Source organism: Typopeltis vanoorti, chromosome 23 (genome assembly GCF_054136105.1).
Source record: "Typopeltis vanoorti isolate ZY-2024b chromosome 23, IOZ_Tvanoo_1.0, whole genome shotgun sequence".
Classification (NCBI taxonomy): domain Eukaryota; kingdom Metazoa; phylum Arthropoda; class Arachnida; order Uropygi; family Thelyphonidae; genus Typopeltis; species Typopeltis vanoorti.
In genome coordinates this window covers 38,828,397-38,846,734 of record NC_143571.1, presented here as the reverse complement: position 1 = coordinate 38,846,734, position 18,338 = coordinate 38,828,397, and the positions used below count along the sequence as shown (strand labels likewise).

At 33.9% G+C, this 18,338-nt stretch overlaps 1 protein-coding gene across 2 annotated transcripts in view; it reads right to left on the bottom strand.

Annotated features, from left to right (window-relative positions):
• Positions 1-18,338, bottom strand: part of LOC150093788 (cytoplasmic dynein 1 intermediate chain 1-like) — a 479,575-nt gene that overhangs the window by 34,592 nt on the left and 426,645 nt on the right. For both annotated transcript variants that reach the window (XM_090413194.1, XM_090413193.1), the window contains exon 14: positions 14,842-14,982. In XM_090413194.1, coding sequence (XP_090269320.1) covers positions 14,842-14,982 — 141 coding nt within the window. The remainder of the gene's footprint in view (positions 1-14,841; positions 14,983-18,338) is intronic.

Genomic DNA, 18,338 nt, shown 5'->3' with positions numbered 1-18,338 from the left:
TACTCTAGGACAGAACAAACATGTCCTACATTGATAAAAACTATTTCACAAGAAAATTCAAAGAGGCAGCAAATATGATTAAAATTCCTACACAATGCAATAAAAATCAAGGCTTGATTTTAAATCAAGTTTGGTCAGCATTTATTAAAAATTTACCCAGTTCAGACCTCGGACAGAGTGAAAGTGAACCACAGAACGCAACATCAAATAGCATTGTTTCCAGCTAACACGTATTAACGGTTGTATAGATCTGTTATTCGGTTTTTTAAAGAACTTTTTTGATGTTCATAATAGCAATAAATTTTTTGCTTATTTTTTCATAATTTCTTATAGTTTGTGCTTTAAACTGTTAGTTATCTTTACCCCTGAAGATGTTAGTCTGATGACTAATAAAACTTGCCGGGTTTGTTTTTTAGTACTTGTTTAGTTTTAAAAAACAGTCTGTTTTTAATAAAAATGTGGTCACAAAACTGGAATGATTCGATCGAACTTCTTAACTACAGAAACCTCAGCATGAATAATAATAATAATTATTATTATTAAGAGAGACCTCCAGGGAGTCAGACTCATTGAGGGAGGCCACATACTACACACACACACCAGCTATCATACTTATTCTTGAATTCATTCACACTGCTTGCACTCACAACATCCAATGGCAATCCATTCCAATCACGCACCACCCTCTGAAAGAAAAATCTAGCCCTCACACTCTGCCTGGCGGCTTTCATTCTCAGCTTCCAAGGATGCCTCTCGTCCTTTCCCCACCCTCCATAAATTGAAAAATTCCATCAATTGAAATTCTGTATGACCCTTTCAGAAGTTTTTAAGTCTCAATCATATCAATCCTCTTTCTCCTGTTTGCTAGTGTCTGCAGTCTACAAATTCTCAATCTGTCTTCATAATTAGTATTCCACAATCCTGATATAATTTTTAACACTCTCCTTTGTATATCAGAATCACAATGGAAACCAGGAGACAAAACCTGTGCACAATAGTCCAAGTGAGGTCTTATCAAGGCCTTGTAAAGAGGCAAAATAACATCCTTATCTTTACATGAACGTTCGTTTCAACATTGCAATTATCTTTTGAGTTGTATTTGCAATCTTTGCCAAATGGCCCCTAAACTTCAACTTCCTATCAATTAACACTCCAAGATCCTTAGCCTCATCCCACCAATATAATACAACATTGAATATCTAATCATGCCGAAGCGAATGACTTTATATTTGCTCACATTGAACTGACAACCATTTTCTCATGCCCACAATTCCAACCTATTCAAATCATTCTGCAAAGACTGCATATCAGCATCATTCCTGATTACCCTACCTATCTTTGCATCATTAGCAAATAACTATATGTCAATTGTCAAATCCTTCCCTATATCATTAATGTGCAGATTGAATAACAGTGGACCAAGCACTGTTCGTTGTGGTACACCACTTGTTACCTTAAACCTTGCAAACTCAAATCCCCCGTATACCACTTTTTGATATCTGTCAGTCAGCCATCCTCTTATCCATGCTAATATTGTATAACCCAAACCCATTTTCTCCAATTTATGCAGCAGTGTGCCATGCTGTATTCTGTCAAAAGCCTTAGCAAAATCCAAAGGTATCATGGTGTATCCATTCCCCTTGTCCAGGTCAATGGTAACATTGTTATAGAATGTGAGCAAGTTGCTAAAACATGACCTTCTCTTAGTAAACCCATGTTGTTCATTGCAAAGTAGATATTCACTGTCAACCCATTTCTGAATGCGGGCCCTAACCAATTTTTCCAAAATCTTCACCACCAATTCCTGAGATACTAATTGGTTGATAGTTGGATACATCGGTCTTTGCACCATCCTTGTGCAATGGAATTACCATACACTCCTTCCAATCCTGTGGAGATCCATGCTTCCCTGTTCTGAGACCCATATTAAACATCCTGGTCAAAGGAATGGCCAGTTCAGCTGAACACTCTTTTAGTACACACGGTGATATTCCATCAGTCCCTATTGATGAATTCTTATTCAGTTCATGCAACAGGCTCTAATACCTCGGTCTCTAATACCTACAGGCTCTAATACCTACATTTCTTCATCTAGTGAAGAGGTAACAGTTGAGCTCAATGTTGCGTTCACCAGGTTGATAACTTTTAACAAAATGGGCACTCATTAACTGAACAACCTCTTCTGCATTTGTAACTCTCATGCCATCTGGATTTAGAAACATTATTCTTTCATATTCATTCTTTCTTTTACTTGCAGCATGTCGATAGAATTCTTGTGGGTTGTCTTTAGCACAAAGAGCCAGTTTCTTTTCATAATCAGACTTTGCTTTCCGTACAACAGTTGTAACTATTCTAGCCTGCTGCTTATAACATTCATAACAGACGTCTTTATGCAAACGGTATTCCTTCAGCATCATCCTTTTCTTACGAATCTCTTGCTTAATAAGATTACACATCCATTTGACTCCTACTCTATTTATTCTTCGAACTCTCGGAACACATTCTGATATTGCATCATTTAAGTATTGTTTAAATGCTTCCCATACACTGTCAATATTCCTTCCATCCAGCAACCGATCCCATTCCACTGAACTCAGTATACTCCTCAGTTGGTCATAATTTCCTAATATATAATATCATAATATAATATCAGAGCACAATTTCCAAGTAACACAATCCACAAAGACCATCTGGTGTGAGTGTGGTGGGTGGTAAATACCAGATATACAAAAACGTTTTGAAAAAAATCTGGAGAAAGGTCAAAACTAATCATAATGCTACCTGCTGGATTTTTATTCAACACATGGACTAGTCATTACAAACACCAAGCTTCAATGTAAAGATGTGCATAGATTCACAGTGAAAGAACACACAAGAAACATGAAAAAAAAAGTCACATCAACTATGATATTGTTGATAGCATTTCACTCATTCAGGACAAAATTGTACAGGGGATAGAAGTGATCACCATTTAAGTTTCACAGTCTGTTATATGATCACTATTTAGTTTTAAGCAGGATAAAATGAATATATCATACTGATAAGAAAGCTATGTATCAACATTTAAAAAAAATCATAGCTGAGTAGCTGCTAGAGTAGGTGAACTGTAGACTCAAATATACAAACATTATTGAAGAAAGAAAAAAAAAAAATTAAAGAACAAGAGCCAAACCTTGGAAACTCACTGGCTTTTCTTTAGAAATAACTGATTCAGCCAGGGAGCCATGCGGTGAAGTTGTCTGCAAAGACAGAAAAATCAGAACTTCATAGTGGACTCAAAAAGTTAAAAGAGGCAGGCCAGGAAAAGAAGAAATTATACTCAAAGTTCCTGACAAGTAAGTCAGCAGGTGTCCTGAGAGAATGCAAAGGAAAATGAATGAAAGTTAAGCTAGTATAAGTAGTTTATATGAGAAAACTTTAAAAGACTGTTAAATGGGAGGGGGGGGTGCAAAAACCATAGTAGAAAATATTCAAGAGAATGTAATCAGAAGTACATATCAATATCTGAGATAAAAAAATTCATGCCAAAAAGGCAGACCAAAAATGCTCAAATATGGGGGCATAAAGGTTTTACAGTGGGCACATTATAGAATTCAGAAGCTGATCAGAAAGTCAAATTTGGATGAATTTGGATAAGCAGAGCTCTCATAATACCTTTCCATAAAAAGAGAAATGAAACAATGCAAGAATTAGAGAGCAATTTTGTTACTGAATGTCCTAAGTATGATTTATGCTACCATACTTGAGATGCCAAAATAAAATGAAGAAAAACTTGGATAAGAACAAGCTGGTTCAGACTAAACAAGAGTTGTCAATATCAAATTTTCACCTTAAAAGAAATAGTTATGAAATTATGAAAATATTATAGGATCTATTATTAGGAAAATATGTTAGGATTGTGTAGATGTAAAAAGCTGCTAACAGAAAAGCTGTTAAAAATACTACGATTACTATTTGGAATATATAGACTATATATTGAAATATCAATATGTTTGCACTATAATGACAAACTAATTAAGAGATATATTCATGTATGTTGACAGAAATTATATAATGAGGGCAGAAGTTTCGTGATCATTTTTATCAATGCTTAGATAGAATAACAAGTGAAAATTATTGCCCATGACACAATATATGATGGCTAACTGATATATCAAAAAAAAGTAGTATATGGAAGATGTGAATCTCAAGATTTATGGTGATCAGTGGTGTACACTGAGATCAGTCCTTGGTCCATTATTATTCAATTTTTACATTAATAACAATGGGAAGGATTTGACAGGAGACATACAGCTATTTTCTGATTATGTCAAAATAGGCAATGAAGAAAACAACTGACATGCAACACCTGCAGAATGATTTGAATAGGCTGGAATTGTCAATCTGTGAAAATGGCTGTTGGTTCAATGTTAGTAAAGTTATGCAATTTGGCTTGTTGAGATATCCAAGATTACAAACCATCAATATAATATACCACTGGACAGTGGTATATTATATTGATGGGATTGTACTATAAGAAACTGACAGGCTAGGGATCATGGAGTTTTAGTAGATAGGAAGTTGAAGTTCAGGGGTCAATATAGCAAAGATTACAAACCATAACAAAGATAATTGCAATGCTGAAAAATTAACACCAACATGTAAGAATAAGAAAGTCGTTTTCTCTTGACAAGGCTTTGATAGGATTCATCTGTAGAACTAATGTGCACAGATCTGGTCTGGTCAGGTTTCTGAGATAGGGATACAAGCAGTTGAGCATGAATAACAGCCCAATATTGGGACTGTAATGTAGATGAAACAGAAATACTGAGAATTTGTGAACTACAGACACTAGCAAACAGGGATGATTAGAATAGAAATCTACAAATTTTGAAAGGATCATACAGAATTGCAGTAGATGAAAGTTTTTATTTATGGAGAATGGGAGAAGGACGAAAGAGTATTCACAGAAGTTGAGAATGAATGCAGACAAAGGGTGAGCGCCAGATTTTTCTTTCATTGAGCAATGCATGATTGGAATGGCTTACCTTCAGGAGGCAGTGAGTGCAGATAACATGAATGAATTCAAGAGAGGGTATGAATGGTGGTATTAGTGATATGTGACTTCCCATGAAGAGGCTTTCACTCCCTGGAGTTCTTTGTAATAATAATAATAATGATGATGTTAAAAGCAGGAGGAGAGCTTAATTCTAACCATTAGAGTTTAAATAAAATAATATACTGAAACTACTATTACACATTTTTTTTATGTTGCTCCTACCCATCAAAAGTTATTTGCAAATCTATAGCACATTTTTGTACAGTGGGTGGGATAAGGATTTTTTCTATTTTTATAAATTTTATATATTATATTTTTTATATTGTTTTAATTAATATTTATTTTATTTTATTTATTTATTTATTTTATTTACACAGTCCAGACACCCTGCTCTAGAGACCAAACATGGAACTTTTTCAAGCTACTGAAGTGATTGAAAAAGTTCCATGTGATAAGTCAGATAAATAAAAAGTTTAATTAAAAATAAACAGTTTAAGAAACCAAGGATATATAAAGGAAATTACAACATAAACTAGGATATATATTAAAATAAATTTTAATATACTTCAATATTTCGGCAACATCGTGTTGCCATTTTCAAGGAACTTAAGAACAAGACATGCACGCAGGCACAACAAACAGTAAGTGAGGAAGAAGCAGGAAGCTCTTATTTCTCCTCAAGTCCTGATGGTGCCCCCTAGTGGCAATGTTGGTATTCTTGGGCGATTGGGCTGAAGGTCTTCTGATGTAGGTTTCCCAAATTTGAGGCAGTCTATATCCTAGTTTACATTGTAATATCCTTAAATTATTTAGTAAAAAATGCATAACCAATGTCTAAGCCTTTCCACGAGAATAACAAGTTTAATAATAAAATAATAAAACGTGGTCTGAATATCAGAAGCTGTCTACAAAACTGCTAAACCACAGAAACTTAAGTATTCGTATACTTCCTTAGCCCAGTTTATCAAAAAAAAATTTTTTTTTGATTGGTGTGCCTTTAATATAACAACAATATTATATACTATGATAAAAAGAGGTGCTATAAGTGATCCAAGATACAAATGATTAGGTCAGGAAGCTTCGGGATATCCTGAAGTAATTACATCAAAAGACTCATATAGCAGAAAATATCTGAGAGGAGTTCAATTAGAAGTACATCATAAATCTCATAAGACAGCTGGAATAGATGGCATCTGACTAGAAATGCTCAAATATAGAGGTAAGAAAGTTTCACAGTGGCTACACTGCATAATTTGGAAGGCCTGGTCAGAAGGTGAAATCCCAGATGATTGGGATAGAGGTCTCATAGTTCCAATCTATAAAACAGGAAATAAAACTGATGCATAATGGAGGCTAAAAAATTATGGAAGAGAAACTTGGAGAAGAACAAGCTGTATTCTGCCAAATAATTTCAGATTTTCACTTCATAACAAATAATTGAGGAATTGTGGGACTATAACAAGGAGTTGTACTTAAGTTTGGTGGATCTGGAAAAGCATGTGACAAGGTGCAAAGAGAAAAGCTGTTTAGAATGTAGCAATTATATGGGGTAAATGAAGCAGTATGTTGCACAATATCTAGTCTATATTTAAACTGTAAGTTAGCAATTATAATTCAAGGAGGTACTGGAAAGCAGTTTGATATAAAGTCAAGTGTACAACAAGGATGCACTTTTTATCTCCAATCTTATTCATGTGGCACACTGAACAAGGTACTAAAATTGTCAAGGCACCAACCATCAGTTTTTTTAAGGAGAGATTTTATCATAAAAAAAAATCTGCAAGCATTAAGATTGTGCTCAAAAGTTCAATAACTAAAATTTTAAAAACTTTGTAAATAAAAAAAAAAAAAAAAATAAAAAAAAAAGGATATATGAAGAAAAATCAGGTTTTGAATAAAATAGTCTGCTCTATGATAAATATTTTTAATTCTACATTAATGTTTTCTATTTACAATAAGTATGAAGATAGTAAGAGAATTTTTTTTTAACACGAGTAGAAATAAAAAGTTTTTGTTTACATAAAAATATCATGGGAAACCTGTGTTTGGCGATTGATGTCTCATGGTGTACCCTGTCTGAGGTCGGATGGTTGACATCCATTGGTGACTTCACAGGGGTGAAAGGTAAGTGGTAAAAGTACAAGGTTTTCTTGTTTTTATTCTTATTGGCCTTCTATGGAAAAATAAAATTTAGCTAGTTTTTTTTTTTTTTCCTTTGCTTCTTTTTGGACCTCTTCCAAACTTCCACAGCAGCACACCTGCAGACTTTTCATGGCACACTGGTTGAAAACTGCTGATCTATATGGATCATATTATGAAAGAAAGTGGTATTGAAGCTGCTATCAGAATTGGAAATAAACTTAGATCTTTTCTTTGATGGTGATAAACTTCTAAACAAGTCAGTGAAAGTCTCCAGGACTAGTAAAGAACTCAATAACAAATTTGGCATGAAAATTAGCAACATAAAGAACAAAACTCTGAAAGAAACATAGAAAATTTAATTGTATTCTCAACAATAGGTTCTCAACAGAGAACCTATAATAATAACTAAAATATATCAGCTATTTAGATGCCATTTTTATAAAATGACAAAGTTGGTATGATGGGTAGCGAGTTGAAAAATTTAAATGGAATAAGAGTGCAATTAGCTAAAATACTAACAAAAAGGTTCAAACCAATTTTAACCTATGTATCTGAGAGGTGGGTTAGAAATAAAACAGTTGATCAAAGACTAGAGTCTATATATAGGAGAGTTCTGAGAAAAATTAGGGCAGTGAATAGATGGCATCGATGGCAGAATCATGCTAAAAATTAAGACTATTAGGAACTTGATATCATTAGCATTCAGGAATGTGTAAGCAGAGCTAATCTCAGGTGACATGGTCACTTAAACAGAATGGAAGAGGAAAGATTATCAAAACAGGTGTTTTATGCAAGTATGCCAGGAAAAAGACCCAGAGGATGATCAAGATCTAGGTGAACTGATTCAATCAGAAGTATCCTAGAAGACAGAAATACAAGATCTAACAATACTGGAGTTATAAGTGATAGACTAATTTGGAAGAACATTTCAAATAGGAGTTTAGTAATAACATGACCACTGTCATGTATCCTGTACTCTCCATGAGGGTACATGCCAGGAAACAGATGCTAATGACATTAGAATTAGCAAAGCAGCTGGTATGGTAGGGTGTCAGCTGAATGAATTTATAAGGAATAAAATAGAAATTAGTCAACATACTAAAATAGCTGTATACAAGTCAGTGTTCAAACCAATTTCAAGTTATGGTTCTGAGAGCTGGGTTAGTAATAAAGCAGTTAATCAAAGTTTAGTTTAATCCTTTATCCAAGTGTGAGCAAACAAACTTTGCACCTGAAAGTATCTTTAGGCGCAAACTTGATACCCGGTGTTGTACACCTTACTGGGGTAAGGTGGTACAACAGTGGGCAACTCGTTGCAAAGGTGGAGCAAGCTAACATCACTCCTATCTCAGTATCTCCCATAATGCAAAACACACCTCCTTGCAGATATGTATAATGTTATGCATTAAGGAAAGGCCACTACCCAGACTAGATTCGACCTTTATTGAGGTCTCTTCAGTGGAAGCCAGGCCCAAGTGGAGATACCAGGCAGAAGCATTGTAAGAAGCAGAAGCGATGTTGTACCACCTTACCCCAGTCCTGAAGATACTTTCAAGCACAAACTTTGTTGTTTGCTCACACTTGGATAAAGGATTAAACTAAATTTATTATAGTCTAACCAAGTGAAAAATAAACTTTCAACAGTTAATCAAAGAGACCACCAATATGAGTATTCTGAGAGAAATTATGGGAGAGAAGAGATTGCATCAATGACAGAACATATTAAATATATTAAGAAGGAACTTTACAATGTTAACTTTCAGGAATGTGCAAGCAGAGTTAATTGTAGGTAGTAAGACCACTTAAGCAAAATGGGGATATGAAAGATTAGCAAAACAGGTGTCTTATACCAGTATGTCAGGAAAAAGTTCCAGAGGAAAATTAAAATCTTGGTGGATTGATGCAGTAAAAGGGCCTTAGAAAACCTATATATAAGATCTTACAGTTAAAATAACTTATTTCATGTAGTGATATTATAGGATCCTGCTCACCCTTTGAGGATACATACCAGGAATTTGAAAATGATGAAATCAATTAGCAAATTAATTTGAAAGAAAATTATTAATAAGAAGCTTGTAATAATGCAAACTTAATCACATAGTACTATCATAGTATTATAAAGAATACTATGATAGCACTACACTATTACATATGATTGTATCCTCCCTGAGGAAACACACCAGAAATTTGATGATGATGAATTACAATTTCCAACCTACAACTTAGTTAACCACTTTCTTAAATATGTTGATTCCATTTCTTGGTATGATGTAGAGATCAGATACCTTTCTAACACTTCCATGGAAAGTTTTCAAGCAATAATTAGAAGGGCCTGGTTTGTAATGATGAATATGCTTGATGCTTTATGTGCTTCTCTCTGCATCAATATTGCACATTCAGTTTCTCTAATGTTTTGTAGGGAGCAAGAAGGGGACTTTAGTACTACTTAATACATTCTTCAATTTGGTTGGCAATATTGAGAAACTCAACTTTCATAACTTACTTTTGTTGTAACCATTATTCTTTTCTTGTGCTCATTGATTAATAGAGATTCATCATCATCACCAACATCAATTTCCTAGCACGTTCCCTCAAGGGGTGTACAGGATATTATGATAGTACTACATGAAGAACTTATATTATTACTAACTTCATGTCAACAATTTTCCTCCAAATCAATTTGTTATCTGTCAAGACTCCAATATTATCAGATCTTATATTTCTGTTTTCTAACACATTTTTTACCAGGTGGATACTTTCAATCCAGCTGGTCTTTTTCCTGCCAACCTTCAGAGAACACTTGTTTTGCTAAACTTTCCTCTCCCATTCTGTTTCAGTGCCACCATACCACTTGAGATTATCTCTGCTAACACATTCCTGGATGCTAACAATGTTAAGTTCTTTCCTAATATCCTTGTTTTGAATATGATATTGCCATTGATAACATCTGTTCATGCTCCAATCTTTCTCAGGACTTTAATATCTGTTCTAGTCTTTGGTGAAGTGTTTTATTTCTAACCCAGCTCTCAGATCCATTAGTTAAAATTGGTTTGAATACTGTCTTGTATACAGCTACTTTAGTGTTTTGACTAATTTCTCTCTTATTTCATATAAATTTATTCAGTTGACTTCCTACTATACCAGCTTTGTTGATTCTGTTGTCTATTTCCATATTTAATTTACCATCTATACTAAAAATTATGCCTAAGTAGCTGAAATGTTTTACTTGTTCTATAGGTTCTGCATTCACAATGCAGTTGATATTTTCAATGTTTTTAGCTACTTTAGTGTTTTGACTAATTTCTCTCTTATTTCATATAAATTTATTCAGTTGACTTCCTACTATACCAGCTTTGTTGATTCTGTTGTCTATTTTTATATATTTAATTTACCTGTATACTAAAAATTATGCCTAAGTAGCTGAAATGTTTTACTTCTTCTATAGGTTCTCCATTCACAATGCAGTTGATATTTTCAATATTTTTGCCTATCTTCATTGTCTTTGTCTTGTTATTGCTGATTTTCATACCAAATTTATTACAATAGTTATTCAATTTAGTCAGGGAATCTTGCATAATTGTACAGGATTTATTTAAAAGTACATCATCATCCATATAAAGCAAAGAGTTGCCATTAACATCTCCAAATTTGATATCAGGTTTAATACAGCTTTCCTTCATAATGTGATTCATACAGAAAATGAATGACAGAAGTGATAATGTACATCCTCGTACATGTTGTTTATTTCTTAACGGTATATATTAGAACACAGAAAAATAAGTAAATAATTAATTTATTAACTCATTGCTGATATTTAGCTGGTGATATAACCAGCATCTTCAGAGCACAAAACACAGTTTGTCACAATACGCGAGGCTATAACAACATGGTGTAATCAATGGACTAGTTAAACAAAATTGTAGCAGCAACACAAAGTCTAGAGTCCTGATTTTGGTGCCCTCTACCTGGAAAAAAAAAATTGCAGCTATCACATAAGATTAGAGTCCTAAACAGAGAAAAAAACCGGTACTAGTTTTTTGTTAAGATGACTGTCTCCCAGATTTTAGGCAAATTTATACAGCCATATTTGTTGAGATTTGGAGTGTATTTCAGGGCTTCTGTTGCCTCTAAGAACAATCTCTCCGACTTGTAAGAGCTTCTGTGCAGTACTTTTGTGTTCTTCCAGTTGATCCTGTGTGCAGGGGTATCCAGAGCATGGTCTGCTAGGCCCGACTTGCCATAGTGATAATGCCAGACGTATCTTTTGTGTTCGCTGATGCAGATGTTCACAGTTCTTCCTGTTTGACAAAATACTAAACGCCCCTATGAAACTCCTCACACTATCCCCCCCCCCCCCCCCCCACACACAGAGAATTACAACAAAACAGTCACCATCCCATACATTAAAGGCACATCTGAAAAGATTGCAAGAATTCTTAATAAATATGAACTACGCACCACATTCAGACTGTGTGACAAATTAGCAACCCTTATCCGCTCACCCAAGGACAGCATTCCCCCTCTATCACAACCAGGAGTCTACGAAGTATCCTGCTCATGTAATCAAGCCTACTACGGTCAAACAGGAAGAACTGTGAACATCTGCATCAGCAAACACAAAAGATATGTCTGGCATTATCACTATGGCAAGTCGGGCCTAGCAGACCATGCTCTGGATACCCCTGCAAACAGGATCAACTGGAAGAACATAAAAGTACTGCACAGAAGTTCTTACAAGTCAGAGAGATTGTTCTTAGAGGCAACAGAAGCCCTGAAACACACTCCAAATCTCAACAAATATGGCTGTATAAATTCACCTAAAATCTGGGAGACAGTCATCTTAAGAAAAAACTAGTACCGGTTTTTTCTCTGTTTAGGACTCTAATCTTATGATAGCTGCAATTTTTTTTTTCCAGGTAGAGGGCACCAAAATCAGGACTCTAGTCTTTGTGTTGCTGCTACAATTTTGTTTAACTAGCCCATTGATTACACTATGTTGTTATAGTCTCGCATATTGTGACAAACTGTGTTTTGTGCTCTGATGATGCTGGTTATATCACCAGCTAAATATCAGCAATAAGTTAATAAATTAATTATTTACTTATTTTTCTGTGTTCTAATATATACCGTAGAAATAAACAAAATGTACATCCTTGTTTGACACCAGATTTAATATCAAACCATCTTCCTATACTTCCTTCAATTCAACTGCTGACTTACAACTCAAATAAAAACTAAGTATTGCTTGATATAATGCCCCATTGACACCATATAACTGTAGTGTTTTGAATAGCTTTCCTCTTGGCACCTTGTCATATGCATTTTGCAGATCTACAAAACTTAAATGCAGATCTTTGTTATATTCCCATTTCTCAATTGGTCTGAATATCAAGCTTGTTCTTCACCAAGCTTCTCTTCCACAATCCTTCTCAACCTTTTCTCAAGTATACTTGCATAAATCATACCAGGAACACTCAGTAGGGAAATACATCTGCAATTCATTCAGTTTTATTTCCCTTTTGTATATGGGTACTATGAGAGCTCTACTCCAATCATCTGGAATTCGTCCTTCTGAACTATGCTGTGCAGCCATTGAAATTTATACTCCCATACTTGAGCATTTCTGGTTGAATATCATCTACTCCTGCTGCCTTTTCACACTTTGGGCTTTGATGCTTTTTTTTTCTACTTCATGTATGGATATGTATTCCTGATTGCATACCTATTGAGTGTTTTTTTTTTTTTTACCAGTGTATGTGACTTGTTTCATTTAGCAATTTTTTGAAGTAATCACTCCATACATCAAGGATATCTTTTTCTCCAGTTTTCATGTCACCTTTATCATTTCTAATACCTTTTACAGCACTCTTTTCTTCATTTCTGAGCTTTTCCAACAACCTCCAGAATATCTTGCCACCTTTCTGATATTTATTTTCTATGTTCTTACCAAAGTCTTCCCATTACTTTTGTTTAGCTAGTTTTACACAGTGTTTAGTTTTCTTACATTTGTCTCTGTATTCTCTAAGGGCACAAGCTGACTTACTCGCCAAGAACTTTCAATATACTTTTTTCTTTTCCTTCACTGCTTTTTTTTTAACTTCCTGTGTCCACCATGGAGTTCTGATTTTTCTATCTTTACAGACTGCCTCACCACATGCTTCTCTGGCTGTATCAATTGATGTTTTCTTTAGGGCTTGCCAATGAATCTCCAAGGTTTGGTTCCTGTTCTCAAACTCTTTAATTTTTTTCTTGAATAATGTTTGTGTATTTTAGTCTATAGTTCACATCTAAGAGCTGCTCAACTTTTATTTTCTTTAAAACTTTCTTACATGTCATTCTTTTCAATATGAAATTCAATTTTAACCTGCTCAAGACTAAATAGTGATCGCTTCCAATTTCAAATCCTCTGTACACTCTGGTGTCCTGCACCAGGGAGAAAACATCACTATCAACAATAACATAGACAATGAGACTTTTCTTATTACTTGCCTCTTCTCTCCATGTGAATTTATGCACATTCTTATGTTGGAACATGGTGTTAGTAATAACTAGTCCATGTCCAGAGTAGGAATCCTACAGGTATTTGTCATTATTATTAGCATTGCTCTTTTCTCCAAATTTTTCCAAAATATTTTTGTATTTCTGTGTTTGAGCACTTGTCAGACATAAATAATAATAATAATAAAAAAAAAAAAGAGATTTTACTTTTTTTTTTTTTGTTGCATTTAAGTTTAACCAAATTGTTGCTAATAGTATATAAGTATGCTTCAAGTGCTTACTATTAGAACCGATAAAAATAACGTTTTTTTTTTTTTTTTTAAAAAGAGTGACAATAAATATTGGAGGCCCAGTGGAAGAGATGACTGGCAACAAACATATCAAGGAAAATAAATAAATTTTGTTTTTCTATTTTTCAACTAATGTCTATGTTAAGTTATGTTTTGGTGAAATTATCACTAAGCCTAATTTAAATTATCAAATTATTACTAACATATGCAGCAGAGATAGATGCATTAATTAAAAAAATCAAATGAATTAAATACTGAGAAAAATCTACTTTGTAACAATATTAAGCAAAATTAAGAACACACAAATCTGAGATGTAAAATAAAGCCAATAAACAACTGCATCCAAAAGTACAGAAAGAATGCAGCATAACAGATGGGAGAAAAAAAAAGTATAGGACTGGATAAGAAAGGAAAAGGGAAGCAGAAGAGGACCAAATTTTTAACAACACCATCCCACCATCTTCGGTGGAATGGTGCTGATAAAAAACAGCAGCACTAAAAGCAGTTTATGCAAAATAGAGAAAGAAGAAAAAATTATTACTCTTAAAAGGTTATCTTCATAATTTATTTATGAACAAATGCTTAACGTTGACAATACAAGTTAGGATACCAACATCATTGTCTCTAGTGTAGCATTCTTCTTATTATAGCCATAATATTTTGAGATCTCAGGTGATATAAGTAGAGCTAATATATAAAGGGATTTCAAGCATACCCTATCTCTGTGTCAATATACTGTATATAAATAATGACTAAAAATTATTTACTGAGTACAACAGTTTTAATTGGGTGATACTCAGTAAGTTGACAGCAAGAGTTATATACTTCAAAATATAAAATAACTGTTTAAAAGAAAAAGAAAACAATACTAACTTCAGTATCACTGTTCAGATTCCAGACATCCAGTCTTCCCATTCCATCAACACATGCAAATAATGATGGATGTACTGGAGACCAATTCACATCATACACATAATCTCCATTATCTTCAAATGAATACAGTGGCTTGTTTTCCTTGAAAAATAATAATAATCAATTATCAATATTACTAACCATTACAAAATAAGCTATATGTCAGTATTCTAATTAGCATTGAAGAAAATAAATGTTTTTCAGGTTGAGTAACACCATAATCTCAATTGTGTTCTGGACATGTGAATGCTTCTCACTCTTAAGTTAGCAGTGGGAAAAGATACTATTAAATTCAGATTTTTCTAAACTAAAAAAAATGTAAAAAAAATTAACATGTAAACTTATACAGTGGTCTGACATTTTCTGAATAACTAATAACTGTCAACCTGTGAATAACACAGTCCAACACAATTTTTGCTGACTTTTATATGAGACTTGTTTTTTACTAATTTGGGTGCGCTGATTTCAAATATCAAACCCATTTTTCTCTATCACGTCAGGTTTTTCCTCTATGGCATTTTCTTTTTGCTAATTTGTAAGTTTTTGATAGTTTTAAGGAGGCAGTACTATTTAGAGGATCAAAAAAAATCGATTTTTTAATATTATTTTATGAAAGTATGTGAAAGTATTCGAAAAATTCGAAAAGTATTCGAAAAGATATAGCCTATTATTCAAAGCGGTGCGCAGATCAGAATCAGAGTGCTCACCGCTCTCGCTTGTTAGTAAACGTCCTTTATAAATTGGCACGGCTATTTCATTGGAATGAGCAACTGGCTGAATTGCTGAGTCGAGATTTGGATACACAATTTTTTTCTTATTCTTCTTATTATAACCAGAAGTCTGAACTAAACAAAAATAGCAATCATCTACGTGATTTTTCGGTTCACGCCAAATCATTGGAATGCCAAAAGCTAATTTTTGGCGTTTTCCCTTGCTCCACTGTCGTAAATTTTCTACACGACTTACACACTTTATTTGGAGCCCATGACTTGTCCTGATCTGCAATTTTTACGTCAAAGTACACTTTCTTAACGAAATCAGTGATAACGAAATCCTTTGACTGGGAACAGTAAAGCTGCCACAAATGTAGCAGAAGGAATCTACACTATTGACACAATTTCGAGTAGTAGACATGATGTATTTTTTTCACTGCCGACTAACATGCAATTAACAAGACAAAAAAAAAAACAGAGACTTTATTGAAACGTTATAAGCGCTCATCATACTTTCACGATCGATTGATTTCGATCGTTCTTTGTCCGCTATGATGCATATGGCATTCATTTGTTTTAGGCAGTTGTCATCGCCTACTTTTCATCACCTAAATGTATTAGGTCGGTATCGGCCTCTCTCGCATTCAAAGCGCCAGTACGTGCCGTTGCAGGTTCTTATGCATTTATTCGTTTACTAACAAGCGAGAGCGGTGAGAACTCCGATTCTGATCTGCGCACCGATTTGGATAATAGGTTATATCTTCGGGAATTTTTTGAATTTCTTGATAAAAAGTTAGGAACAGATTTTTAAAAGTACATACTTTCAGAAAATAATATTAAAAAATCGATTTCTTTTGATCCTCTAAATAGTACTGCCTCCTTAAAACTATCAAAAACTTACAAATTAGCAAAAAGAAAATGCCATAGAGGAAAATCCTGACGTGATAGAGAAAAATGGGTTTGATATTTGAAATCAGCGCACCCAAATTAGTAAAAAACAAGTGTCAGATCATAATCAGCAGAAAAAAATTTTTTTTTTGTTGGCCAGTGTAATTACAAGAGAAATTTTACACAGTATCGGATATTTTAAGACATCTAATCAAGTGCATCATAAAGACTTTTAAATGCATTCTTGATATATATGATCTAATGTAAAAATTTTTTACTTTTGAATTCAGCATGATTTTGAAAATATATAAGCTACTAACAAAACATGGCTTGAAACAAGTGACTGCAATTACATAATTTTAACAAGAATACTGAAATCAGGCAATTTGTGAAAAATCAATTGTAATTAAAAATTATTCTCAATTTAAACACACTCAAAGTTAATTCAAATATATCTCTGAAAAAATTAATGATGGTGGCCAGCTATAGGAAGACTTCTGTGAGGAAATGATATATTTGGAACTATGAGGCTGATAATTATGAAAAGCTTAGCAGATAGCCTGGGGCTATAATGTGGAATGAGGAGTTAAAGGAGAGAGAGAGAGAGAGAGAGAGAGAGATGCTTCGCACCAAGAGCTATTTAACAGCATCATAACAACACATACTCTGAAGGTTGAAAGGTTCAAATAAGGTAGGTGTCAAATGGAATGAATGAAAGGATTAATAGTATGAAATCTAGTAGAAGATGACACGATGGGGGGCAACAAACATATGATGAATAATGGTAATAATCAGCTGCATGACAAGTACAAAGAGCAGTCTAGGAAGGAGTGACAGGCTGGTCAGGACAGCAAAAGTACAATATGAGCAGAAAATAGCCAATCAGGCCAAGAAACATCCTAGAGTTTTTTTTTTCAAAATGAATGGTTATGGTAAGAAGAAAGAATGGTTATGGTAAGAAGATGATAATGGATAAAAATGGCAGATTGATAACTTGTTGCAGAAAATGTAAACAAGTGCTAGGCTACTGAAATGGGTGTGGTAAAAGGAGGTCATGTTTTACCAATTTACTTATCTCCCATAACAAGACAAGGAATGTATTGTACAAGAGAGATAAACATAAAATATATACATACAACAGGGAGTGAAATAATGCAAGAATGTAGAAGCAAAAGCAAGCAATAAGGGAGTGAAAGGAAGTATAAATGAGGAAACAGAAGTAAGGTGCAGCAGAATGAGAGGTAGCCAGACTACAGGAGTGAAATTATCAGAATGCAAGATTTGATAAAACAGTTATTCAAACTGAAAAATGAAATGAAGAATATGTAGAATGATATTAGGTGTTTAGTGGAAACAAATGAAAGTGTGCAAAAAAAATAGAATGAAAGAAAAAAGTGTAAAAGAAGTGATGAGTGATTCAAGAATAGTAGTATATGGAGATTCCATTGTTAGAGGACTGGTTAATGAGAGTTATTAAGGTCTGCTATCCAGGAGGGAGAATGAGTAAGATATAATTCATGCTTTGAACATAAGGAGGAAATAAGCAAGAGTGGTAGTTGTGAAGACAAACGATTTTAGGACATAAGGGGAATGTAAAGGCAAATATAAGGAGGTTATTGCAGAGTGAAAAATAACAGTATATTGGAAAAGGTTGTTAGTATGTTGCTGAGGTATGACAATAATGAGTTAAGATGGAGAGCCAGAATCATAAATGATATGTTAGTGGAGCTATGTGAGGAGAAGAGGAGTGCAGTTTGTGGATGTATGGCATGCAATTGAGGGAAGAATGGGATTATACTGATGATGGATTGCATTTGAATAGCTTTGGAGTGAGATAACTGGAGAAATCATTGCTAG